The 27,171-nt window shown below is 42.6% G+C and overlaps 1 protein-coding gene across 2 annotated transcripts in view; it reads right to left on the bottom strand.

The window, feature by feature from the left end:
• Positions 1–27,171, bottom strand: part of A1CF (APOBEC1 complementation factor) — a 115,144-nt gene that overhangs the window by 17,263 nt on the left and 70,710 nt on the right. The window contains exons 6-11 of one of the 2 annotated variants that reach the window (XM_029059055.2): positions 23,450–23,614; positions 18,403–18,500; positions 14,793–15,066; positions 10,842–11,050; positions 6,564–6,700; positions 614–750 (exon numbers count right to left, since the gene is read on the bottom strand). In XM_029059055.2, the coding sequence (XP_028914888.1) occupies positions 614–750; positions 6,564–6,700; positions 10,842–11,050; positions 14,793–15,066; positions 18,403–18,500; positions 23,450–23,614 (1,020 nt within the window). The remainder of the gene's footprint in view (positions 1–613; positions 751–6,563; positions 6,701–10,841; positions 11,051–14,792; positions 15,067–18,402; positions 18,501–23,449; positions 23,615–27,171) is intronic. The other variant, XM_029059056.2, reaches the window with a different exon arrangement.

The raw sequence follows: 27,171 nt of genomic DNA, 5'->3' as shown, positions 1-27,171 counted from the left end.
ACAGTAATTATTCTTATTCTACTTTTACTTTCAAAGGTAACAAATTAAAGAATGAAATGTCCAATTTGCACTCTAGAAATGACTACAGTGAGGTTCTCTCATTATTTCTGAAGGATTTTTAATTATATTTATGTATTAAAATATATCCAGATGGACAAGAGACGAGAAAAGTTATCCTGCTTGGTCTTAAAAGTTAAAGGTCTGTATGACTCCAGAGTTCTAGAGAAGCAACCTGGTCTAGTGGACAGAGCACAGGCCTGGTAGTCAAAAGGACCTGGGTTCTAATCTTTGCTCTGCCATGCATCTGCACTCTGACCTTGAGCAAATCACTTAACTTCTCTGTGCCTCTGTTACCCCAACTGTAAAATGGGGATTAAGACTCTGAGCCCTGAGTGGGTCATGGACTGTGTCCAACCCGATTTACTTTACCTCAGTGTTTAGCACATTGCCTGGCACACAGTAATTGCTTAATACATACCATAAAAATTCTGTATTCATGTCCACTCGTGACTTTTTGAGCAGATAGCAGGACCATCCTGATGCAGAAAACCCTGGATTTTGTCTTTCCACACTATTGCTTCCTTATTTCCTGACCCTACTAAGCTTGACATACCTGGAAAAGCAGCAGCAGCTGCGGTCGGAGCTTCTCCTCCATCAGTTGGAATGCCCAAGGTCTGAAGTGTGTACTCAGCGGCATATGTCTTGGCTTCGTCAACATAGGCACTGAGTTTTGGAGGGGTGAAGGGATGTCTGGAATGCAGGAACATCTCAAATTATCATCATCATCATAATCATCATCATCATCACTATCATCATCATAGTATTGACTGAGCCCCTATAGGGCTTGGAGTTGTGCTTGCTTAATACTTGGAGAACACACGATAGAAGTGAAAGTATAAGGAGCTCGCTTAGTTGACTTACTTTTAGCCAAGACTGCAAGGTCATACTCCCTCCTGGTCCTCCTAGTAATAATATTGGTATTTGTTAAAGACTTCTTATGTGTCAAGCACTGTTCTAAGCAGTGGGGAAGGTACAGGAAAATCAGGTCAGACACAATCCCTGTTCCACATCGGGTGCACAGTCTAAGTAGGAGGGAGAACTGGCTTTGAATCCCCATTTTACAGTTGAGGTAAGTGAGGCACAAGAAGTTAAGTAACTGGGCCAAGGTCACACAGCAGGCAGGTGATGGATCAGTATTAGAACTCAAATCCTCTGACTCCCAGGCCCATGCTCTTTTCACTAGGCCACACTGCTTCCCAGAAACTCTTTGCTATTTTCGACACAGCAGACCCTCCCATTCCCTTCCTTGAATCACTACCTGGAGTTTGTTTTGCTGACATAGTAATAACTTGGTTCTCCTCTTTCCTTTCTGACCATTCTTTCTCAGTTTCATTCATTGGCTCCTTCTCAATCTCTCATCCTCTTACTGTTTTATTGAAGGCACAACTTCTCCTAGAGACCTTCCCTGACTATGACCTTATTTCCTATTTTCCCATTCCCTTCTGCATCACTTTTACACTTGGATTTGTCTCCTTTATTCACCCCACCCTCATCCCCATAGCACTTATCTACATATCCACAATTTATTTATTCCTATCAATGCCTGCCTCCTCTAGATTGTAAGCTAGATTGAATAAGCTCATTGTGGGCATGGAATGTGTCTACCAACTCTGTTATACTGTTGTATTGTACTCTCCCAAGCGCGCGGCTCAGAGGAAAGAGCCTGGGCTTGGGAGTCAGAGGTCATGGGTTCTAATCCTGGATCTGCTGCTTGCCAGCTGTGTGACTTTGGGCAGTTCACTTAACTTCTCTGTGCCTCAGTTACCTTATCTGTAAAATGGAGATTAAAACTGTGAGCCCCACGTGGGACAATCTGATCACCCTGTACCCCCCCAGCGCTTAGAACAGTGCTTTGCACATAGTAAGTGCTTAACTCATACCACCATCATCATCATCATCACTTAGTACAGTGCTCTGCACACTGTAAGCATGCAATAAATAGATAGATTGATTATTGTGGCTCTTTTCAGGGTTCTCTTCTCACTCTACATTCATCCTCTCAGGAAGCTCATTTATTCACATGGCTTGAACTACCATCTCCATGCAAAAGGCTTCCTAATGTATCTCAAGTTCTTACCTCTCATTTCATCTGCAATCCAACATCTCCCTTTGCCTCCAGGATGTTTCCCCTTATCAAGCAAAAACTCTTCACTATTGGCTTCAAAGCTCTCCATCACCTTGCCCCCTCTTACCTCACCTCCCCTCTTTCCTTCTACAGCCCAGCCTGCACACTCTGCTCCTCTGCCACTCATTATCCTTCTGAGGGGCAGGAGCCTCACTCCTCTGGAGTCCTAGCTGCTGGAACCCAAGGTATACTAACCCTTATCTGGAATCCTCTCAGTCCCTCCCTGTGCCCTGTCCATCCAGGGTCCATAGCATGAGCATTCATTCTCTCCTGTCCCACTGTTGACCCCTGGCCCACGTCCTACCTCTGGCCTGGAATGCACTCCCTCCTTACCTCTGCCAAACTGGCTCTCTTCCCCCTTTCAAAGCATATTGAGAGCTCACTTCCTCCAGGAGGCATTCCCAGACTGAGCCCCCCTTTTCCTTTGCTCCTCCTCCCCTCCCCATTGCCCCTACTCCTTCCTTCTGCTCTACCCTGCCCCCTGCCCCACAGCACTTGTGTATATTTGTACATATTTATTATTCTATTTATTTTATTAATGATGGGTATATATAATTCTATTTATCTATTTTGACACTATTGATGCCTGTCTACTTATTTTGTTTTGTTATCTGTTTGCCCCTTCTGGATTGTGAGCCCATTGTTGGGTAGGGATTGTCTCTATCTGTTGCTGAATTGTACTTTCCAAGCCCTTAGTAGAGTGCTCTGCACACAGTAAGTGCTAAATAAATACGATTGAACAATGAATGAATGACCCGCTGGATCTCAAACTTAACTGCCATATAGTACAAGTGCCACCAGTGATCAAACCTTCTGAGAGTCTTGGATTAAAACAAATGCAGAATCAGAGCCTTGGAATCAGCTTAGTGGTCTATAAGGATTGAGTCGAATGATGAAATTTCTAACAAAATTTCCAATGATGAGGCTTAGGAAAGTCAATAGCCAGAATGGTTGTAGTGATCAGTTCAACTGGACCCCACATTGAGAAGAGGGAGGAGAAAGACAGGAGAATCACTCCATGGTGCCCCTCCCTGAGGGAATTCTGAAGACTTAGCTGAGACTGTGAGAGAGATGGGGTGGGGAGGAAGTAAGGCGGCCATGTAGTTGGAGAAGAAGACCCTCCAGCCATCTTGAGGAAGGGATGATGAGTGTGGGCCTAGGAAAGCAGGACAGGGGTAGAGCTCATGCTATGGACCCTGGATGGACAGGGCACAGGGAGGGACTGAGAGGATTCCAGATAAGAGTTAGGATACCTTGGGTTCCAGCAGCTAGGACTCCAGAGGAGTGAGGCTCCTGCCCCTCAGAAGGATAAAGAACAACCTGAGACCAAACGTTTTGGAGAGAGTGAGACTAGAACCTGGGATGCCCTGAGACAAGAGGGGGAAGGACCAGAGAAACATGAGCTCCAAGATGCCTACAGGGAAGTACACAGCATCCTGTCACGGAGAGCAGTATTAGATCCAGGGGAAGGTGGTTCGAAACTTGGATTTGTTTACATTTTTAGCATGTTAAGACGCTATTAAATGTTATTGAGATCTCAGATCTTGGTGTCAGCTGAGGAAGGGCTGGAGGAGAAGCTCTGGGATTTGGGGCAACACATGGACCTGCGGAGCTGTGGGAGGGAGAGAAAGTGCTTTCTCCATGAGCTCCCTACAGTCTACCTTGGGCGGGGGGTGGTAGGCTACCTCAATGACCTCTTTTTTTTCAGTGAAATGCCTGGGCTTCAGCATAGGATGGTGGCAGCTACAGGGGAGCAGGGACTTGTGGAACACTGAACAGAATGCTTAGGGCTCAGAGGAGACTGGAAATTGCTGGAAATTAATTGTCTCTCAAAGCTGATTTTAAGGCCTGATCTTGAATTTGCTCTTATTTAAGATTCCCAAAGTTCCTTGGCTCGGTTCAGATTACAAATTATAGGGTAACCTGAAATCTTGTTTTCCAATTCAATCTCCAAGAGGTGTATATTAGAAAATAAACATCTTCCTCAGCAGCAGCAATAATAACCATGTTATCATCAGTATTTATTGAGCACCTACTGAATTTTTCATCATGTCTTGTTAAGGTTAAGTGGGGGGACTGAAGAAAGTGCTTTGCTGGGGTGAAGGGTTGAGACACTCTCCCAGACATTTTTGTTTAAAGGAAATCTTCTTTATGACCAACTCGCTGAGGAGATCTGATAAACACAAGCTGTTTATTGCCTCCAGACTGCCCCCATTCTCGCTCTAGCCACCACTCAAAGTGTGCGATTCTCTTCCCCTCTTCAAAGCTCTACTGAGAGCTCACCTCCTCCAAGAGGCCTTCCCAGACTGAGCTTCCCCTTTTCCCTCTGCTCCCTCTGCTCCCTCTCTGCTCCCCCTTCACCTCCCCTCAGCTAAGCCCCCTTTCCCCCTTTCCCTCTGCTCCTCCCCCTCTCCCTTCCCCTCCCCTTAGCACTGTGCTCATTTGTATGTATTTTTATTACCCTATTTATTTGTAAATGAGGAGTACATCCCCTTGATTCTATTTATTGTGATTAAGTTGTCTTGTTTTTTGTCCATTTGTCTCCCCCGATTAGACTGTAAGCCCGTCAATGGGCAGGATTGTCTCTATGTGTTGCCCAATTGTACATTCCAAGCGCTTAGTACAGTGGTCTGCAATAAATACTATTTAATGAATGAATAAATGAATAAAAGTTAACAGGGTAAGATAATTTTTTTAATGGTATTTCTTAAGCACTTACTGTGTGCCAGGCACTGTTCTAAGTGCTAGGGTTGATAGAAGATAATTGCCTTGTATTATCCTGTCCCAAATAAGACTCACAGTCATAAGTACTTAGTACCGTGCTCTGCACATAGTAAGAACTCAATAAATACTACTGGTTGATAATCCCCATTTTATGGATGAGTTAACCAAGGAACAGAGAAGTTAAGTGACTTGCCCAAGGTCACACAGCCAACAAGTGGCAGAGCCAGGATTAGAACCCAGTTCTTCTGACACCTGGAACCATGCTCCTTCTACTTCCCTGGGTAACTCAGTGCTACTCAGCTCCATTACTGGAAAAATAAATTAAAGTCCATGTCCTGTGGGTGATAGAGGGTATTCGTTCCCTTCTTTTTTTCACCCCAAACTCTAAACTCTAGTTATATGTAAGTAGGCAGTTCCATATTGGTCTCTTGTTCCTGGAGAGACCATAGTGCGTTTCAACAGCACCTTCAAGAAGTGTCAAGAAGGCCTACCTGGGGAAGTAAAGTTTTACCAAAACTGGGTAAGAGGCAAGAACAGGTGCCTAACTACATTCTCATGGCACACTGTAGAAGGTACTCTTTTTTTAGTCACTGTCCTACACATTCATACATTTTTTTCTGATAGGTTTAAGTATGTGTATATTTTATTTAATGTATTTTTAAAAAATACGTTATCTGTTAAAGAAGATGCTACTGATGATTTATGGGTATATAGTGCTATAAATAGTAATATATAATAGTACTCTGCATATGCTGCACTTGGCATATAAATATATGTATTCATATGCAAATATAGATACACGTGTGTTTGTGTGTGCGTGTTTGTGTGTGCGTGTTTGTGTGTGTGTCTGTGCATATGTCTTTGTATCTATATATACATAAATATAACCTAAGTGCAATATATGCAGGCTACCCTACTATATTTAGGGTACCCACAGAAAAAGGATATGATTCCTCCCCAAAAGGAAGTTACAAACTAAGTCCAATTATTGCTGTTTATTGTTTAGAGAAGCAGCTTGGCGTAGTGGAGAGAGCATGGTCCTGGGAGTCATGGTCATGGGTTTTAATTCTTCCTCTACCACTTGTCTGCTGTGTGACCTAGGGCAAGTCACTTCACTTCTCTGGGCATCAGTTACCTCATCTGCAAATGGGGATTGAGACTGGGAGTCCAGAAGGGGACAGAGACTGTGGCCAACTGGATTTTCTTGGATCCACATGGCACATAGTAAGCACTTAACAAATACCTTTATTATTCTAGATTCTACATTCACCAAAACATTTGCATTAAAGATGTTTGGGCTCATTGGAAGCTTCTACTATCTCATTTTCTGCCTCTTTCCTGTTAAACAATCTGTTTGGTATCACAATCTGTTATGTTCAATATTTTAGGATTTGAAACCACAAGAATAGTTGACTCTACCATACTTAGTGCTTATACAGAGCTTCACACTCAATAGGCACTCAGTAAATATCATTACGGCTATCTAGCTAGCAGAGCTAGGTCTCTTTGATAGTTTTTGCTCTCCCCCTGCCCCCCCTGCAATTCGAACTAGCTACAGATGCAGGCATCTATGAGCACCCTAAATCATGACACTATTAAATTTAACTTAACTGCAACGCACAGCCACCTTCCAGAACATGGAAAAGATACTCACAGAGTGGGGTTCTGGTTGGCAAGAACAGGGATGGTTACTTTGTACAGGAAGAGTTGTCTCTGATCTTGGCCAATGGCAGAGTGGAGCTGGTAGACAGGCTGTCCCCAGTTATTCTTCTGGCAAAGTTCTTCTAATATCTAGATGAGGGAGAAGGGCAATTTCTCCATAAGTTGTTCAAGGTCAAATGGTGCCGCGAGTTGCGATTGGATGATGAACTCGACTTCCAAATGAACATCTACTTATTTGTGAAAATAACTGTCATGCACTAGTGTCCCAGTGCTTAGTATAGTGCTTGGCACATAGTAAGTGCTTAACAAATACCAAAATTATTATTATTATTATTATTATTACATCTGGGTCATTTTCTTTTTAGCGTGGAAATTGTCCCCGGCGCACACTTTCCCATCTTAAACTGAATGGTTCTACGTTTCTAGAGTTCCAGCAATTCTTAAACCTGAGAGGGTTTCCCAGCACATATGTTTCATTCGTTTCCTTGTGGACTGGGAACGTATCTACTGAACTCTGTTATATTGTACTCTCCCAGGCACATAGCAGAGAGCTCTGCACACAGTAAGCACTAAGCAAATCTGATTGATTGATGGGTTGTTTATGTGGTTTCAGCTCCCCTCCTCATCTAAATAGGGACATTGGGGGCAGGAGTATGCAGCATAGTCGTGTGAATTTTAAAGAAGGGATCCAATAAAAATTTGGATCATCTGGTCTATATTTGTTGCTATTGGACCTCTCCCTTCTCCACTCCTTATTCCCCTTGCAAAATGCAAAATGTCCTTAGTTTTTCAAATAACTATCTTCCTTATAAAATAATAGTAAGAATAATGACATTTATCAAGTGTTTACTACGTGCTAAGCGCTGGAGGAGACACAAGATAATCAGGTCAGAGAGTTTCTGTCTCCTATAGGGGCCCCAGTATAAGAGGGAAGGAAAGCAAGAGGCTTAATCCCATTTTCCAGATGAGAGGACTAAGGTTAAGTGACTTGCCCAAGGTCAAACAGCAGGCCATGGCAGAACTGGGATTAGAATGCAGTTCTCCTGACTCCCCAAATCATGCTCTTTCACATTCTGCCTCTCTACAGTGTATAGACAAATTTGTGTCTGAGACTCTGCATACCTCTTTAATTGTCTACATAGTTGCAACCCTTTGGTGAATTGAAAGAGTCCACCACTGCTTTCATGGAGGAAGGGAGGGCCTTATTCAACAGAAGCATTAAAAGCAGGTGAAATTAGTAGGCAAGTTAAAATGATTCGTGGAAAGAATGGAGCCACACAACATCAACAGGAACATTGTTCAACAGATGATTTACGAAACTCCGAAATGGAGATTCAAGATCTGTTCTCCCCTCCTACTTAGACTTTGAGGTCCATGTGCTGACCTGATTATCTTGTCGTTACCTCAGGGCTTGGTACAGTCCTAGACATAGTTGGTACTTAATAATAATAATGTTGGTATTTGTTAAGCGCTTACTATGTCCCAAGCACTGTTCTAAGTGCTAGGGGAGATATAAGGTCATCAGGTTGTCCCATGTGGGGCTCACAGTCTTCATCCCCATTTTACAGATAAGGTAACTGAGGCCCAGAGAAGTTAAGTGACTTGCCCAAAGTCACACAGCTGACAAGTGGCACAGCCGGGATTAGAACTCATGACCTCTGACTCCCAAGTCTGTGCTGTCACGACTTGACAGACATCTTTTAAAAACAGACAAATAAACCAAAAAAACCTAGCTTTCACTCTGCTGCAGTCTCTTTAGGATGTGTGTGTGTGAGTGGGTCTATGTAAGACATTGTGTGTGTGTGTGTGTGTGTGTGCGCGAGATTCTATCCCCGTAAATCTGTCCTGGGCCCACAGCACATCAAGCAAGATCGACTCAGCATGCGAGGGACCTAGGTGCCAGTGATGAACGAGCTCTCTTCCATGCCAGAGAAGAAGTCATGATGTCATTTCTATTTCTATAGGGTCCTGCCAATGTCACTCCACTTCTTCCCAGTCTCCCAGCGCTGATGAGAACAGCCCAGGCAGGAATAAAGTAGCACCAGCAGGAGAAAATAAGAAATCACAGACACTGCTGTTGTTGCTGCTTTGGCTTCAAAGCTCTCCATCACCTTGTCCCCTCCTACCTTGCCTCCCTTCTCTCCGTCTACAGCCCAGCCTGCACACTCCACTCCTCTGTGGCTAATCTCCTCACTGTGCCTCGTTCCCGCCTGTCCCGCTGTTGACCTCTGGCCTACCCACTACCACTGACCTGAAATGCCCTCCCTCCTCACATCTGCCAAACTAACTCTCTTCCCCTTTTTAAAGCCCTACTGAGAGCTCACCTCCTTCAGGAGGCCTTCCCAGACTGAGCTCTCCCTTTCCCTCTGCTCCTTCTCCCCTTCCCACTGCCCCTACTCCCTCCCTCTGCTCTACCCCTTTCCTCTCCCCACAACACTTATATATATTTGTACATATTTATTGCTCTATTTATTTTATTAATGATATGCATTTAGCTATGGTTCTACTTATCTATTTTGATGATAGTGATGCCTGTCCTCTTGTATCTGTCTACTTGTTTTGTTTTGTTGTCTGTCTCCCCCTTCTAGACTGCGAGCCTATTGTTGGGTAGGGATTGTCTCTATCTGTTGCCAAATTGTACTTTCCAATCACTTAGTACAGTGCTTTGTGCACAGTAAGCACTCAATAAATACTATTAAATGAAATGAATGAATGCTATCATAGCTGAAGGGGTCCTAAATTGAGGGGTTTATAGCACTAAGTCTTTCGTTCCTGATCACAAGGAGGTCACAAACACATTCTGTTCTTGACTTCAATCTATTACTTTCCGCTTTCGGGAATTGTGTCTACCAACTCTACTATATTGTACTCTCCCAAGTGCTTAGTGTGAAGCCACTCACAGTAAGCACTTGGTCAATCTCACTGATTGATGGATAGATTGGACTCACCTTATTAGCTTTCCAGAATGATTTTATTTTGACCATTTGTGGCTACACATTTGGAATGGGGCACTATCTAAAGTAGCCTTTAAGAAAAACAATCACAACTTCAGTGGAGTACAGGATTTCTTCAAAGAGAACAACTTTGAATCTGCCTAGTTCCAATGGTTCCTCAACAAAATCTCAGCACAATGAGGTTGAGCCCCAATAATAATAGTAATAATAATAATAATTGTGGTATTTGTTAAGTGTTTACTTTGTGCCAAGCAGGTCGTCATGGGGACGAATGTGTCTGCTGTTACATTGTACTCTCTGAAGCGCTTAGTACAGTGCTTCGCACAGAGTAAGCACTCATTAAATAAGAATGAATAAATATACTAAACGCTAGGGTGGATACAAGCAAATCAGGTTGGACATATTCCCTGTCCCCAAGGGGTTCACAGTCTCAATCCTCATTTTACAGATGAAGTAATTGAGGTCCAGAGAAGTGAAGTGACTTGCCCAAGTTCACACAGCAGACAAGTGGCAGAGCTGGGATTGAACCCATGACCTTCATTCATTCATTCAATAGTATTTATTGAGCGCTTACTATGTGCAGAGAACTCTACTAAGCCCTTAGAATGAACAAGTCGGCAACAGATAGAGACAGTCCCTGCCGTTTGACGGGCTTACAGTCTAATCGGGGGAGACAGACAGACAAGAACAATGGCAATAAATAGAGTCAAGGGGAAGAACATCTCGTAAAAACAATGGCAACTAAATAGAATCAAGGTGATGTACATTTCATTAACAAAATAAATAGGGTAATGTAAATATATACAGTTGAGCGGACGAGTACAGTGCTGAGGGGATGGGAAGGGAGAGGGGGAGGAGCAGAGGGAGATGAGGGGAAAAGAGGGTTAAGCTGCGGAGAGGTGAGGGGGGGCGGTAGAGGGAGTAGAGGGAGAAGGGGAGCTCAGTCTGGGAAGGCCTCTTGGAGGAGGTGAGTTTTAAGTAGGGTTTTGAAGGGGGAAGAGAATTAGCCTGGCGGAGGTGAGGAGGGAGGGCATTCCAGGATCGCGGGAGGACATGGCGCAGGGGTTGACGGCAGGATAGGCGAGACCGAGGGACGGTTCTGACTCCCAAGCCTGTGCTCAAGCCACTAGGCCACGCTGCTTCTCATGGTCCCAATAACCCAGCCTACCCTCCTATAGACTAGCTCAGGTAGTTCTGGGCCCAGGCTAGGCCCAGTCACGGACTCAACCACTGCCTATGTGGAAATCATGTAGTCAAGTTGCAAAATGGCCAATAGGTCCAGTCAGCTCATCTTTCTGCCAATTAACATTACTTACTTGAGGTGCAAGTTTAATTCCTTGGGGTTTCAAAGTGATGGGATTCATTGGCGTCAGCTCCATTCCCGGCAAAATATCGAAGAGTTTGTCTTCTCCTCTCTTGTCTCCTTTAACCTGGTATCCACGACCCAGGCCCGTATACGCCAAATATCCACGGCCTCCCAGTCCTCTAACTCCCGCAGCCCCTACAGGTACATTCATGTAAATTTCTAGGAATGTAAGAAGGCATTGAACTGAATCAAATCACCGGAAGGTCACCCTGATTCTTACTGTAATGGAAAAATTAGCCTCACCACTGATTTATGATCAGAAGATGGATATTAGGATTCTAATTGCTCACATAATAAAATTCATCTTGAAGTAGAAATTTCTTTTACTTTCTTTGCAGGAAAGTAATGACATGCATAATACGGTTAGTTCCCAAGCAGTTCTAAGGTTCTGAGTTATTTAATATCATATGAGTTGACCTGAGGAGGAGAGGAAGGTTTGTGGCTATTGTAGCCTGCAATTTATGTTTCATAAATGTTTTGTTTCAGGCTAGAAGAAATGACCATTTCCCAACTAAAGCATCACAGTATAACATCACCCTTCCGATTATACTTTTTGTTCAATATGGAATAGGACATAGAACATCAGTAAGGCTGAGATCCAGCCTATCTTTTTTTCCAGTGAGCTGAGAGACTGTAACTTGAAAGTATATTATGAGTTTCCCATCTTCTCTTCTTAGGTTCAGTCAACGTGAGGCTTAACTTTCCATTGAGTTCATGCATAGATTACATATCAATTTTTGTTGTTGTCACATTACTATTTTGATTTTCTATTGGTGCTACAGAGGGATGGAAAAAAAATCACTAAATTATTACCCTGAATCCAAGGTGTAATTTCAAGATAGCTAATGGAGTTACAGGGCAGTCATTTTTCTTTCTTTTGAAACAAAGATCATTTCCCCCTATATTATAACTGGTTCACTTCACACCTGCTGAATTTAGACTCACAATTGGCATAACCCATTGGGAATCTAAAGTAAGCCTTAAGGGTAAACAAATTTGTCATCATTTAGGGAGGTAGGTAATCATAAAGTGAATTTCTGCAGTGACAGAGTGTTATTTTTCATCAACTTTGGGGGAAACAAATCTACTAGGGTTCTGCTGAAAGGAACAGAAGACAACAGTTCCTTGGACAGTCACTTCAGTTCACCTGCAAAATAAGATACAAAGTTCCTCTTTCCTGGAGCAAATACCTAGTGGAAAGAACATGGGACTGGAAGTCATGGGACCTGAGTTTGAGTCCCACTTCAGTCCCTGGCCTCCTGTGTGTGACTTAGCATATGTCATTTAGCCTCTCTGGGCTTCAGTTTCCTCACTGTATAAATGAGGATAAAATATACTTGTGAGCCCTGTGTGGGATAGGGAATGTGTCCAATATCATAACCTTGTATCTATACCATCACTTAGCACAAAGTAAGCACTTGATAAATGTCATTATTATTACGTGAGAGCAGTTTAGAACTTTCATTCCTCAGCTTTTCTGTTGAGACTCTCAATCGATCCATCAGTGGAATTCATTGATTTCTTACTCTATGCAGAGCACTGTACTAAGTGCTTGGGGGAATACAATACAGTGGAACTGGTGCGTTCTTAGAACACAAGGAACTTACAGTCAAATGGGAGGGATGGCTATTAGAAGAGATTATGGATATGTATGTATGGGCTGTGGGACTGAGGGTGGGGTTTACTAAAGACTTGTTTTTCTGTTAAAATGAATGTATTTTGGGGGGTATTCTTTCTCTCCTTTTTCATAACAATGTAGGAACGACTATATATACAAGTCAAAGTCGGCTTAAAATATAAATCAAGGTCAGGCATGAGAGTGGATGGTCAGAACAACGAACAGATCTGGAAAAAATGGACTACTTTAATTGGTTCTGATTAAGTGGGTTGTTACAATTTGTAGTGAACCTCCTCACACACCGATGATTGACTGACATGCTGCAGAGAGAGATGAAAGGCAGTCGAAAGGAGGGAGGCACCCTTATTAATTGGTTAATTAATTCATCTCCCTATGATTTCAGCATGACTACTATAAGACAATAGTGATCTGCAACTTCACCAAGCCCTCTCTGGTACTATAGCAAAGTGGAGCCAGGGTTACTGAAATGCACAACTTTGAGGTTTCTTTCTGGGCAACAGGCCCAGATGACGAGATGCAGGTCAATCCGGTCGAGAGCCCAAGGCTCACATCCCTATCCGCTGGTGCCATCGGCCTGTTCTAGGGTCATTATCAAGACTCAGAACCAATTTTTAACTAAACTACTGCAAAGCAGGCATGATCCAGGGAGGCTGCCAGGAAAGGATATTCTACATCTCATGGCTCAAGTCACCAGTCTGCATGAGCGACATTTCAATTTAGGCTTTTTATTGGAATCAAATGGAAAATGAAGTTTGGCCAAATACCAGCACATTGCATAATATTAAATCACTGGAATTTTTGCCAGAGAATTGGAAGGAAATTAAATGGCAAGAAGAGCCGGTGCTAGCCTAAGAGCCCATTTGCTGAAAGACAGGGGCTTAATCTGCACAGGGCAAGCCTCAAACTAGGCTGAAAACCTATTGCAGAATCCACACATTTCTTAACAAGAATATAGGTTGCCTTGTAGAGGCTGAGGAGGGACAAAGGCTCTCCTGAATCTCTCCTGCTGCTGCTGTTGCTGTCATCAACTGAAGGGAAATAGTACCTGGGCATACATACAGGCATGTGTATGTGTGTTTTGTCTGTCTCTCTAATCCGAGTGTCTCTGTCTTATTGTCCTTTTGATTTTCTGGAACTCTGTTCCTCTGTTTTTCTGTGTCTTTTATTGTCTCTCTTTGTCCTTGCCATCCCTTTTTGCCTTCCATTTGCCTCAATCTCCTCTCTCTCTGCCTCAGTTTTTCCCTTTCCTGCCTTCAAACTCTTCTGGGACCACCTTTCTCTCCACTCTGGAAACTGGGCCCATGGATCTGCCATAGAATAGCAGAGTACTAGTCACTAATTTCTTTTTCTTCTATTTAATAATAGCAGGCTGTGATGCTAATAATTTTATATGGACTTTTTTACTAACGTGCAGATTTTTAAAGTGCAATCCAAGTAGGATCCCATGTGCCACTCAGTGAAGGACTGAGTTTAACATGCCCACCGGCTTAAGTGGAAACAGGAAAATAATAATAATAATAATAATTTTGGTATTTGTTAAGCGCTTACTATGTGCCGAGCACTGTTCTAAGCGCTGGGGTAGACACAGGGGAATCAGGTTGTCCCACATGGGGCTCACAGTCTTAATCCTCATTTTAATAATAATAATAATTGTGGTATTTGTTGGCGCTTACTATGTGCAAAGCACTGTTCTAAGCGCTGGGGGATACAAGGTGATCAGGTTGTCCCACATGGGGCTCACAGTTTTTTTTTTTAATCCCCATTTGACAGATGAGGTAACTGAGGCCCAGTGAAGTTAAGTGACTTGCCCAAGGTCACATAGCTGACTAGAGGCAAAGCCGGGATTAGAACCCACAGTCACACAGCTGACAAGTGGCAGAGCTGGGATTCGAACTCATGAGCCCTGACTCCAAAGCCCGTGCTCTTTCCACTGAGCCACGCTGGAGAGGCCTGTTTGTTTGCTTTTTAAATGGTATTTGTTAAGTGTTTACTATGTGGCAGATACTACGCTAAACCCTGGGGTAGATACAAGTTAATTAGTTTGGACAAAGTCCATGTTTCAATGGGCCTCACAGTCTTAATCCTCATTTTACAGATGAGGTAACTGAGGCACAGAGAGGTGAAGTGACTTGCCCCAAGTCAAACAGCAGGCAAGTGGCAGGGCCTTCCCTCCACCGGTCTGGCTAGGAAATTAAAATCACTTTAGATCTTGGTTATTGCTTTAGGAGGGATTTCTCTAGGGCAGGAACAAGCTAGTGTTACCTCGAATGGAGGGAGCGCGGATGATTCCTCTGTTGCTTGGGGGGCCCTTGGTGGTCGGGAAGTGGAGGTTGGGGATGGCTGCATATGCTTGTGGGGCGTAGAAGACGGGTGCGCCGAGGTAGGCGGTGGCAGGGTCATAAACGTGCCCAAACGTGTAGGTGTACTCTCCGGGCAAGGAGGTGCCCCGACCCCCAGTGCCTCGGGTGTATCGCACATAGCTATCCTTGTCCACTGGTTTGGCTAATGTCACTTCAATAGGGGATCCATCCAGTACCTTTTTCAGAAAGAAAAAAAAGCTAGATGAAATGACAAACAGAAAAAGCACTCTGGTTTGGCCTTTTTTTTTTTTTAATAAAAATGGTAGGTGTTAACTTCTTCATTCATTCCTTCATTCATATTTATTGAGCGCTTACTGTGTGCAAAGCATCTACTAAGCACTTGGGAGAGTCCAATATAAAACAGACATATTCCGGCTGACAACGAGCTCACAGTCTAGAGCACTTACTATGTACCAGGCACTGTACTAAATTCTGGGGTAGACACAAGCTAATCAGCTTGGATCTAATCCAGGTCCCAGATGGGCCTCAAAATAAAAAATAATAATTATAGTATAGTATTTGTGCTGACTATGTGCCAAGCGCTGTTCTAAGCGCTGGGGTAGATACAGGGTAATCGGGTTGTCCCACATGGGGCTCACAGTCTTAATCCTCATTTTAATAATAATAATAATTGTGGTATTTGTTGGCGCTTACTATGTGCAAAGCACTGTTCTAAGCGCTGGGGGATACAAGGTGATCAGGTTGTCCCACATGGGGCTCACAGTTTTTTTTTTTAATCCCCATTTGACAGATGAGGTAACTGAGGCCCAGTGAAGTTAAGTGACTTGCCCAAGGTCACATAGCTGACTAGAGACAAAGCCTGGATTAGAACCCATGACCTCTGACTCCCAAGCCCGCACTCTTTCGAATGAGCCACGCTGATCTCCCCCAGATGAGGTAACTGAGGCACAGAGAAGTGAAGTGACTTGCCTAAGGTCACACAGCAGAAGAGTGGTGGAGCTGAGATTAGAACCCAGGCCTGCACTCTTTGCACTAAGCCACACTATTTCTCATGCTCACGCTCCTTCATGCTCCACAGCGAAGCTAGCATGGTTAGTGCCATAGAATCGATCCAGGGCTGAAGGGACCTAAAAGGATTATCTAACCACCCCTTCAATTGCCCTTTCCAGTCTCTGACTCCTTCCCTGTTCCACATCAACAGTATCATCGCCAAGCCCACTTTGGTTCCGAATTAGGTGCCTTCTCTGCAATATGAAATGTGTACTTGTGGTCACAGCCTGGTGATGGAAAAACAGTATCTGAGCCCTTTCTGCTGCTAGTTACTAATTTATTGAATTGATGAATATTAATGCTAATGCAATTTAGCAATAGTAAACTAAGAAGGGAAATATACATTTTATCTTGAAGGCAGCATGGCCTCAAGGAAAGAGCATGGGTCTGGAGATGCAATGTGGCCTAGTGGATAGGGCTAGGGCCTGGGAGTCAGAAGGACCTGGGTTCTAATCCTGTCTCTGCCGCATGTCTGCTGCGTGACCTTGGGCAAGTCACTTCACTTCTTTGGGTCTCAGTTACCTCATCTGTGAAATGGGGATTAAGAGTGTGAGCCCCAAGGGGTCAGATACTACATCCAACCTGATTAAGTTGTATCTAGCCCAGCAGTTAGAAGAGTGCTTGGCCCATAGTAAGGGCTTAACAAGTACCGACTGTTATAATTATTAGGAGTTAGAAGCCCTGATTCTAATCCTGGCTCTATCACTTTCCTGTTCTATCATCATGGGCAAATCACTTTACTCTGTTCCTTAGTTCCCTCATCTACAAAATGGGGATTCAATACCTGTTCTCCCTCCTACTTACTCTGTGAGGCCCCTGTGGGACTTAATTATCTTGTGTCTATATTGTTTGGAGTATAGTAAGAACTTAAATGCCACAGTTACTATTATTATTATTATTATTATCATCATCTGGTATCTTTAAGTTGCATATTCTAAATTATCATTGTTATTTCTCAAATGAATATGAACCATTGCACAAATCCACTAGATTGTAAGCTCCTTGAAGAAAGGTGTCATGTCTATTAACTCTCCCAAGTGCTCTTCATACATTAAGCACTCAGTAAATAGCATTGACTGATTGATCCTCCTCCTTATCTTCAATGTGGTTCCTCTCCCACTGTATTTAAACACCTTAACAAGTCTACTAAAATCTCACCTCCTCCATGAAGCCTGCTCAGATTTACTCTACCTTATTTTAATCACTTCTATGTCTTTAGCTCAGAGAAGCAGTGTGGCTTAGTGAAAAGAGCATAGGCCTGGGAGTGATAGTATCTGGATTTGAATCCCACTCTGCCACTTGCCTATTGTGTGACCTTGGGCAAGTCACTTTGTTCCGTACCTCCGTTACCTCATAAGTAAAATGAGGATTGAATCCTCTTCCCTCCAAATTAGATTGTGAGCACTTTATGGGATGACTAAAAAAAGAGTTGGGCAATCATTTTAGTCAGCAGACCTCTTTCCATGTCTTGAAAGTGGTTGCAGGCCATGAAGAGCAGTGGAGAGGAGTTGATATAATGATAATAATACTTAATAATGGTATTTTATGCCAAGCACTATAATAAGTGCTAGGGTAGATACAAGATAATCAGGTTGGACACAGTCTCTATCCCACTTGGAGCTCACAGTCTTAGGGGAAAGGAGAACAAGTATTTGATCCCCATTTTAGAGATGAGGAAACTGAGGCACAGAGGCAGCCATAACTCAAGGACTGAGTTCAGAGGGCCATACACTCACTTCTCTAAATGTGTGGGGTACTTCAGGCCATGCTTTTCCTTCTGATTCCTTGGGTCCTTCTTATGCACAGGAAGGGGAAAGGAAGGGAGGAATAGGAGAGAGGGCAGGAAGGAATGGAGGAGGTAGAAATGACCAATGTTTCTGCCCACTTCTCAGCATCTATTCCTGCACTAAGCCCTCTTTTCCTTTTCTTTTACACCCTTCTGTAACACCCTGACTTGCTCCCTGTATTTATCCCCCCTCCCAGCCCCACAGCACTTATGTACATATCTACAATTCATTTATATTCATTTCTGTCTCCCCCTCTAGACTGTAAGGTCATTATGGGTAGGGAATTGGTCTGTTATGTTGTACTCTCCCAAGCGCTTAGTACAGGGCTCTGCACACAGTAAGTGCTTCATAAATACCATTGATTGACTGACTGATTGCACATGTGCCCCAGAGCCCCAGAATCAGTGTCTACCTGATTGCAAATCCACAGGTGGTACTCAGTACTCATCAGAATGGGCTCATCTTCCTGAAAGGCTCAGAGACTTATCTTGTAGAAATAGCTTTTGCCCTTAACTGTCCATGGTGCACTCCCTTAACCAGAATGCAACTACTTATCAGAATGAGGGAGGGAGAACAATTCTATAATGACAGACTCATGGGATGGAGCAGGAGGACTGTTTCATAATGGCTCGACTGAAACTCAGTGCATTACAAGAATGGGGGATGATTGGTTTCTAGCTCTGGAATCCATTCAATTCATCCAGACTGCATTACCTTTCCATTTAAAGCTTTCATAGCACCTACTGCATCCTCGCGGTTATTGAAATGGACGAAAGCATAGTCTCTGATCTTCTTCACCCTTTCCACGGCACCTGTGACAAAGAGAGGACAAGGTAAACAGTGGTCAACCTGGATTAATAGTTACAGTTGACTTTTTTGCATTTAGCTTTATAAGTTATTTTTCTCATACTGCTTGGACAGTAGCTTCTTTAAAAAAAAATCTACCCCTCTCTCTCTCTTTATCTTTCTCTCTCTCACTAATATGTCCCCTGAATGATTTACTTGTTGCATCCCAAATTTGTATATCCCCAAAACGACTCACTTTTGAATGATTTAAGCAATAAAATAAACCAGTAAACAAGCAGAGAATTATGATATTTCAGCCTGATGAAGAATATACTTAAGCCAGAAAGTAAGGTATTGAGGGTGAAATGTATACCCTCCTGAAAATGTGAGGTATTTGAATCATTTATATCTGCCTGAGATAAAGTTTTGCAGTACAGTATTTCAACATTCAGCCAACCCTAATGCAGTAAGACGACCTCAAAAGGGCCTGCATTAACTCTGCCAGTGGATGGTGCTTTATTACAGAGCTTCAGATGTATTTCTCTATTTCCCACGAAATAGTAATTTGGGACTCCCAATTTTACTGATGATGAGCTAGCTCTACTAAGATCTTATGTCAACATTAGAAAGGAACATCATAGCTAAGTCCTGGGGCAGCCCAATGGAAATGTAAGGAATCAGCCCTGGGTTTACTGATTAACAGCTCAGATGACTGGTCAGATGCCATTCACAGGGTCCCTCTCTCCTAAAGAGGCAATATGCTACCTTCCAAAGTCTCCCTCTTTCCACTCTTCCCTCACCCTCACTTTGCCAAATTTTAATAAGTGGAAAGACTCTAACAGATCATTTTGGATCACCCATATAATCTTTCATCTGGTTTCCATTTGATTTCTTCAAGTGAACAGCAATATGCCTCTATCCATTGGAACCTTGTAGAAATCCTTTTTGCATCCATGAACTCTCAACCCCTGGATAACTGCTGATCGGAGATTGAACCAGAACTTGTTTGAACTGGACGAAAGGTGGGCTCGGACTTGAGACTTTGAGTTTTAAGAGCAGATCAGCATGAAAACGCCCCTCAATTGCCTGTTCTGCCACTTGCCTGTTGTGTGATCTTGGCCAAGTCACTTAACTTCTCTGTGTCTCAGTTTTCTCATCTGTAAAATGGGGATTGAATATGTTTTCCCTTCTGCTTAGATTGTGAGTCCCTTGTGGGACAAGGACTGTGTCCAACCTGATTGTCTCGTATATACCAGTATTCAGTACAATGCTTGGCACAGAGCAAGCACTTAACAAATACCACAATTATTATTATTATATTATTATCATCAGTTGGTTTTATCCCACATGACCGATGCAACTGAAAATGCAAATTCAGCATCATGCCTCAACTCTCAACACTTTTCAAACCTGATCAATCAATCAATAAATCATATTTATTGAAAATTTACTGTGTGCAGAGTACTGGATAAGTGGTTGGGAGAATACAATATAACAGAGTTGGGAGATATATTCCCTGCCCAAAACAAGTTTACCTCCTAGAGGAATACCTTAATTAGTAAGGGTGGTATTTCAGACCTAAAGGGAGTCATCTGAATTCAGCAATGTGATGTTTGGGGACATTTAACATCTGTCTTTGTGTTTCAGCAATGATTAGTATGAAAAAGGAAGGTTTGTCATAATAAGTCAGATTTCAGTAGCTCCAACAAAGATCAGAATGGCAGATAATGCTCTTTGACTCTGTCCGGAAAGGTATAAATTTCGAAGATGCCGGCTTCTCTTATGATGATCAAATAGAGCTGAGAGGGATTATATGATATTTTCATGGAAATTTTTTCAATGTGCAGTCTGTCACTCACAATGAAACGTTTGCCTCGAGGATTCAGAATTCTTCAAGACATTTATGATTTCAATGCATTTTTAAAAGCTTAGTCCTGGCTTTGCTCTATGTTTTAAATCAGTAAGGCTGCAGTATATTGGAAATTAATAACTAGCTCTAATTGCCTTTCTTCTCTTCTGAGGCACTTTTGTGTGACATAAAAATCTCTTTCATGGAGTGTGAAGATAGAATGAATGTTGGAGACAACAGGCATCATTTTAAGGCACTGCCATTAATCTGAGACAGTTCTGATTTTTCTTGAACCTCATTTCTACCTTTGCAGATGGGGCCACTGTAGACAGAAGATGCCTCAAGAGAGAAACTCAGCTGGCTGCTCAGTGTTTATGTTATTGTCAATAAGACGTGTACTGTGTGTCCTGTGGAAGGTCTGGTGGAAATAGCCAAGACACTGTGGGACACTGGACTTCATGAGAGTGAGGTGAGCAGAGGGGAGAGTTTTGGGAGCTCTTCCTTCTGTTCCAACTTCTCTATCCCTCTAACTGCTATCCTGTCTCCCTTTCTTTCCCCTCAGGACTCTTAAGAGTTATTATTGTCCTGTGGAAGTACTCAGATTTGGGTCTAGACTTTTTAATAACTATAATAATGAATTTAGATAGTTCCCCTATCACATGTGCTTTCACTATCTGTTTTATATAGGTTATTTTGGGGAATTTAGGGAATACTCTTAGCAGTGCACATTTGTCTAGATACAAAGTGATATGATGTTAGACAGAATGGTTGGATGCACATACACTGTGAGCCCTATATGACACAGGGACTAGGTCCGATCTGATTATATTGTATCTACCCCAGTGCTTCTCATAGTGCATGTCCTGCAGTAAGCCCTTTCATTAATTCACTCAATCATATTTATTGAGTAGTTATGGTGTGCAGAGGACTGCACTAAGCACTTGGGAGAGTGGAATAAAATAATAAACAGACTCATTCCCTGCCCACAGTGAGCTTAGAGTCTAAACAGATATCATTATTATTATTACTATTTTCCACAATACAAAGTTATTTAACTCCCACACTATAAAAGAACTCACTGGTATTTTAAAAAAATGAACAATGTGGAAGCACCTCTGAGAAGAAAGTCCAAAAAACCCTTTAATTTTCCCTCAGTCACTTAGAAGAATTGCATCTGTGGACTGTCAAAATCCTTCCAGAGATATGGGGTCCGTGGAACAATGATTGAACCTTGGAACTGGGCCATAAATGAGCAAATTATTCAAAACATCTGACACAGAGGAAACCCACAGGTCCAATAGCTCCTGTCTATTTGATATTAGTGGTAATATCAATTTATTACATCACTTTTAGATTCCAAAGTTAAATAATGTTAATGTGCTTCCTTGGCCAGCAGACTTGACTGCATATTATTTTCCTTGCAGCTACCGTAAAATGGATATGTAATTGAATTCCTCAAATATTCTGGAGGTTAAACAGAATAAAAAAAAACCAACTGCGGGGGTGTAAGAGATCAGAAGGAAAGAGATCCTGCTGGCTCTCTGAGGCAATTCAAAATAAAAGTCACTGCCATGGGAAATGAAGTGTTGGAAAGGGCCAAGTGTTCCATTTTCAGGTTGTTTCCTCATTTTGATTTATAAATTTAGCCATTTACTGAAAATGTGATGTTTTAATTAGCTTGGAAGAAGTAAATAAGACACTTTATCCACAAATACCTGCTTATATCTACACACATGCACACATCCATTCCCACCCCCTCCACTTCCTCCACTGATAACTTTTGAGAAAAGAACTTTATTCTGAAGGGAAATGAGAGTCATATGTCCCATATCATAATCTTCCGGGATGCATCAGACCTAAGTGGGTGCATAAACTGTCTCTCAGATCATTAGTGGAATTGTAACTTTGAAAATGGGCCACAAATTCTGCTGCTTTTTCAGGCTAGATTCAACCAAAATTAGTTCAGTGTTTTAAGAAAGGTTTTGATGAGAAAGTGTCAGCTATAATTCCCTACTGAGCTAATGCTTCACCAGCTAAGCAATATTTCAGAAGCCTGGAATGACCGAAAATTGTTCCACAATCTGGAAATCTGAATGTGGTACTTAGCCATAACATAGCATGATTGAAAGCAGGGCTGGATTAACCAAGGGAATATGAGAGGTATGAGCCCTGGGTATTGGGATGCACTGGATCTGGGACATCTGCCCCTGGAGATCAGGGGGCTCCCAATCAAACAATTAAAGGTATTTATTGAGTAGTGTATGCCTTGAACTGAACTAGGCTCTTGAGAGAGTACAATACAATAGAACTGGTAGTTACAATACCTGTCCTCAAGGACCTTTACAGTCCACAGTCTAGAGATTCCCATTACTAGTTGTGGCTTCCTGCCCTGCCCAAAAGCTGAGGATGACCCTTCTCATCTCCATGGGAGTGACCCCATCTCTTAAAACCAGAAGTGGAACCCTCAGTCAGCAAGCTGCAACTCCCTGGCCCACAGCAGGAATTCGATAGGGTTCTTCCGCATTCCTGCTGGACTCTAGGTTGGCCATGGACAGGGAATGTGTCTGTCTATTGTTATATTGTATTTGCCCAAGAACTTAGTACAGTGCTCTGCACACAGTATGTGTTGAATAAGTACGATTGAATGAATGAATGAATGACTCTGAGGCTGGACCTGAGTCTTCTTTCCCTCCAGACTCTGGAGCCCAGTGAAGACAGGGTAGGGGACCACCTGACTCTCAATCCAGCCAGATTATCCGCCTGTCAGAAGGTCTGGGGCCAAGACCAGTGCCCAGACTCACGACCTTCTGTGACTGCATGAACCCATGAGGGATGCCTAACCACTGAATGGTTAGGGCCACTGTCATCTTCTACCTCCCTCACCTCTTCCTGCTAACACTTCTTCCCTCCCTTTCCTTTCCTGTTTTTCTCTCTCTTTTTCCAATCTTCCCCTTTCGTTTTTCTGCTCCCCACCCCTAATTTTCACACATCCTGGCCTTCCGCAAATTGTAATCATCCGATCGCTGATTGAAATATATCTTCTTCTCCGCTCCAAGAATTAGCATCATAAAGGGCATAAAGTTAGTCTCCTTGTATTAAAAATAAATGCTTCATTAGCAGAACTACCTGGTTTAATATTGTTGAATTCTCTTTCAATTGTCTCTTCAGAAGTTGATAGCATGAGATTTCGCACATACAGGATTTTCACCGATGACATCGTGTCTTCGTCAACTTCAACTTCTGGCTCAGCCCAGTCTACCGCAATTGGATGTCCCCATAACTGAATCCTTCCTGTTGGAAGTGGTGGTAGGTACAAATTAGCAGAAGGAGTAATTACGGCATAGTTTCTGTAGCTTCATAGGCAGTTGGGTCTTTGAGGGTTTCTGGGAGCCAGAGAGGAAAAACATTCACTATGAGACCCTTTTCTCTCTTGCAGATGATCACCTCAGTAGGCTCCAAAGGAGATGAATTTGGTGCCTCCTCATGAACAGGGGTTACTCCTGAAAAAGCTCAGTGTCCTTTGAGGACAGGGAAGGGGTAGGATGGGAAATTTTCCTGAGGCAGTTTGGGACACTTTTTCAGGGGTTCAGAGAGCTGCTTCAGGCTGCAAGTAGCCCCCCATTCAGCAATGGATTCCCACCAGTGAGGACCCCACAGCCTGGGCAAGCCCCGTTAGGCCATTCCCAGTTTCAGGCAGGCATGCTTCAGGGCCTAGGGCCTCCTAGACCAAAAGGCTTTCCTGTCCCACCCAGTGTCTTGGACACCTGCATTGTTTAGAGGATCTGGAAAATGGTGTGGGAGAACCATACAGGTCTTCCAGTTCTGGGATATATATATCTGTAAAATAGGGATTAAAACTGTGAACCCCTCATGTGGGACATGGACTGTATCCAAACTGATTAGCTTGTATCTAATCCCATCATTAGTTCAGTGCCTGGCACAGAGTAAGCACTTAACATATTTCATTTTTTTAAAAAAAGGTCCCTAGCAACAGAAGAGACAGGGAGCCCTGGGCTGATCCTTCAATCTTTAAATTGTCCAAGCTGAAGTTCAAATTACCCATGGAAATATATATATATATATATCTGTATATGTGTGTGTGTGTGTTGAGTTTCATACTTTCAAAGAGGTGGTGTGTAGCTCACATAAAATAGCCTGGACTTAAATGAGTAAATTGAAGCAAAAAGAACTTAAATGACATGTCCAAGGTCACATAGTAGACATGTGGTGAGGACTTCCAATCCCATGACTTCCAGAATAGCTTTTTTTTCATCTGTGGCATGGCCAGAAGAACCCAGCTGTGGTGGAGGCTGAAGCATTTCCATGGGTAATTTGAACTTCGGCTTGGACAATTTAAAGATTGAAGGATCAGCCCAGGGCTCCCTGTCTCTTCTGCTGCTAGGGACCTTTTTTTTAAAAAATGAAATATGTTAAGTGCTTACTCTGTGCCAGGCACTGAACTAATGATGGGATTAAACACAAGCTAATCAGTTTGGACACAGTCCATGTCCCACACGAGGGGTTCATAGTTTTAATCCCCATTTTACAGATAAAGTAACAGGCACAAAAACGTTAAATGACTTGCCCAAGATCCCACAACAGACAAGTGGCAGAGTCAGGATTAGAACCCAGGTCTTCTGACTTCCAGGCCTGTGCTCTATCCACTAGCTACTTCTATTGAGCTTCTTATATGACTTAGATTTAGCATTGGATAGGTTTTTCCTGAGATATTAGCAATAATAGCAATTGTGGTATTTACAGCACTATGTGCCAAGCATTCTAATATGCACTGAGGTAGATGCAGGATAATTAGGTCAAACACAGTCCCTGAACCACAGATTAATGGGGAGGAATTTAATCAACATTTACAGATGAGTCAGTCAATTGTATTTACTGAGTGCTTACTGTGTGCAGAACACTTTACTAAGCATATGGGAGAGTATAACCATATAACAGACACATTCCCTGCCACAGTGAGCTTACAGTCTAGATGAAGTTACTGAGGCCCAGAGATGTTGAGTGACTTGTTTAAAGTGACACAGAAGAAAAGCAACATGGTCTAATGGAAAGAACATGGGCCAGGGAGTCAGAGGACTTGGGTTCTAAGAGCAGCATGCCACTTGTCTCTTATGTGGCCTTGGGCAAGTTTTCTGTGCCTCAGTTTTCTCATCTGTAAAATGGGGATTAAATCTTCCTCCCAACAGATTTAGACTGTGAGCCCCATGTGGGACAGGGACTATGTCCAACTTAATTATCTTGTATCTACTCTAGCCCTTAATACAGTTCTTGGCATGTAGTAAGCTTAATAGTAGTAGTAATAATAATAATAATGATAATAAGAATTATTATTATTATTCAGAGCTGGAATTAGAACCCAGTCCTCTGACTCCCAGGGTCATGCTCTTTTCACTAGGCCACGCTGCTTATCACAAGCAACAACAACGAGTCAGAAAGTCAATTTAGCAATCCCAGATTTAAAGAATTGGGACTAATCAATCAGAAATGAGACGATATGGTTTTCCAACAAAATAAACCCACATGTTTCTGTTCTGAAAATAAAGTTAGCAAAACACCTGCTGCATTCCAAAACTAATGGAGGAATGAAGTCTCAAGAACTGAAAAACTGTTTTTAATAAAGGTAACAAGATATTCTCTAGGTTCAGAGTCTGAGATAAAGTCTGACATCACCTTTCTAGCAGCAATACCTATTTTATTCATTCAGCATTATGTTAGGATTAGGAGAAAAACATCATATTACTTGTCATTTGGGTCAATTTTTAAAAACTGCAAAAACAGCATGAATTTTATCTGTTTAAAAATATTTTTAGGAATTTTAAAATTTGGGGACAAGGGTTGGGATGTTTCAAAGGGCAGAGGTTGGGGTGCCTTATACCTGCTAAGGACTTGGGTCAATTCCACAAACTCTTACCCAGGCCTTTACCCATTACTGTAGAATATGTTTGTTCCAAGTTTAAAGCAAAGGGGTCTCCCAACATCTCCCAGGGTTTTTTCAGATGTATGAAGGGAAAGACTCTGCTCATTATGTGAACCATGGGAGGCGAATCGCATACCTCTTTGATTTTTTTTAAATGGTATTTCTTACACACTTACTATGTACCAAACATCATACTAAGCTGGGGTAAATGCAACGTAATCAGGTTGGACACCTGATTATGCCAATGGGGCTCACAGTCTAAATCGGAGGAAAAATTTAATCCCGACTTTACAGATAAAGAAACTGAAGCACAGAGAAACTGAGGGACTGGAAATTAAATTCTCAAGGTCACACAGCAGACAAGTGGTGGAGCAGGCATTAGAACTCATGTTCTCTGATTCCCAAGCTGGTGCTCTTTCCACTAGGCCATGCTGCTTCCCTGCTCTGTTACATCATAAAAGTTTTCTCTATCATTAAACATAAATTCATGTTAGAGGGAAAAAAATTGGGTCACTTAGCAATGCCTATTTTTGGCCTGACAACTTTACCCATTTTTTTCAGAATCCCGGGCCTGTTGGGAGAATCTTTGATTTTCTTTCCTCCTAAACTTCTAGTGTTGCTTGAGGACTTGATCTTATTTACATCCCAGCTGCCCTTTGCTTTCTGTTTCCTCATCTCTCTCTCTCAAGGGTCTGGCATTTGGAGCCTACTGAGGATGCAAACCTGCCCATTTTATTTCAGTCACCTCCTATGCTTTTCTTGTTAGGTCCTCACCCTATAGATTTTTCAATAACCAAACGTAACCCAAACGCCCAACACTTGTTCCATTCCAGGATTCCTTCCTGAGCTCATGGTTTAGATTTTTGATCCTGGCCTAGTTCATAATCACATGCAAATATTTAAAAGCTTACAA

The sequence above is a fragment of the Ornithorhynchus anatinus genome, chromosome 3, assembly GCF_004115215.2.
Source record: "Ornithorhynchus anatinus isolate Pmale09 chromosome 3, mOrnAna1.pri.v4, whole genome shotgun sequence".
NCBI classification, from domain to species: Eukaryota; Metazoa; Chordata; class Mammalia; order Monotremata; family Ornithorhynchidae; genus Ornithorhynchus; species Ornithorhynchus anatinus.
The sequence above is the reverse complement of the archived record's forward strand: the minus strand, read 5'-3'. Positions and strand labels throughout refer to the sequence as shown.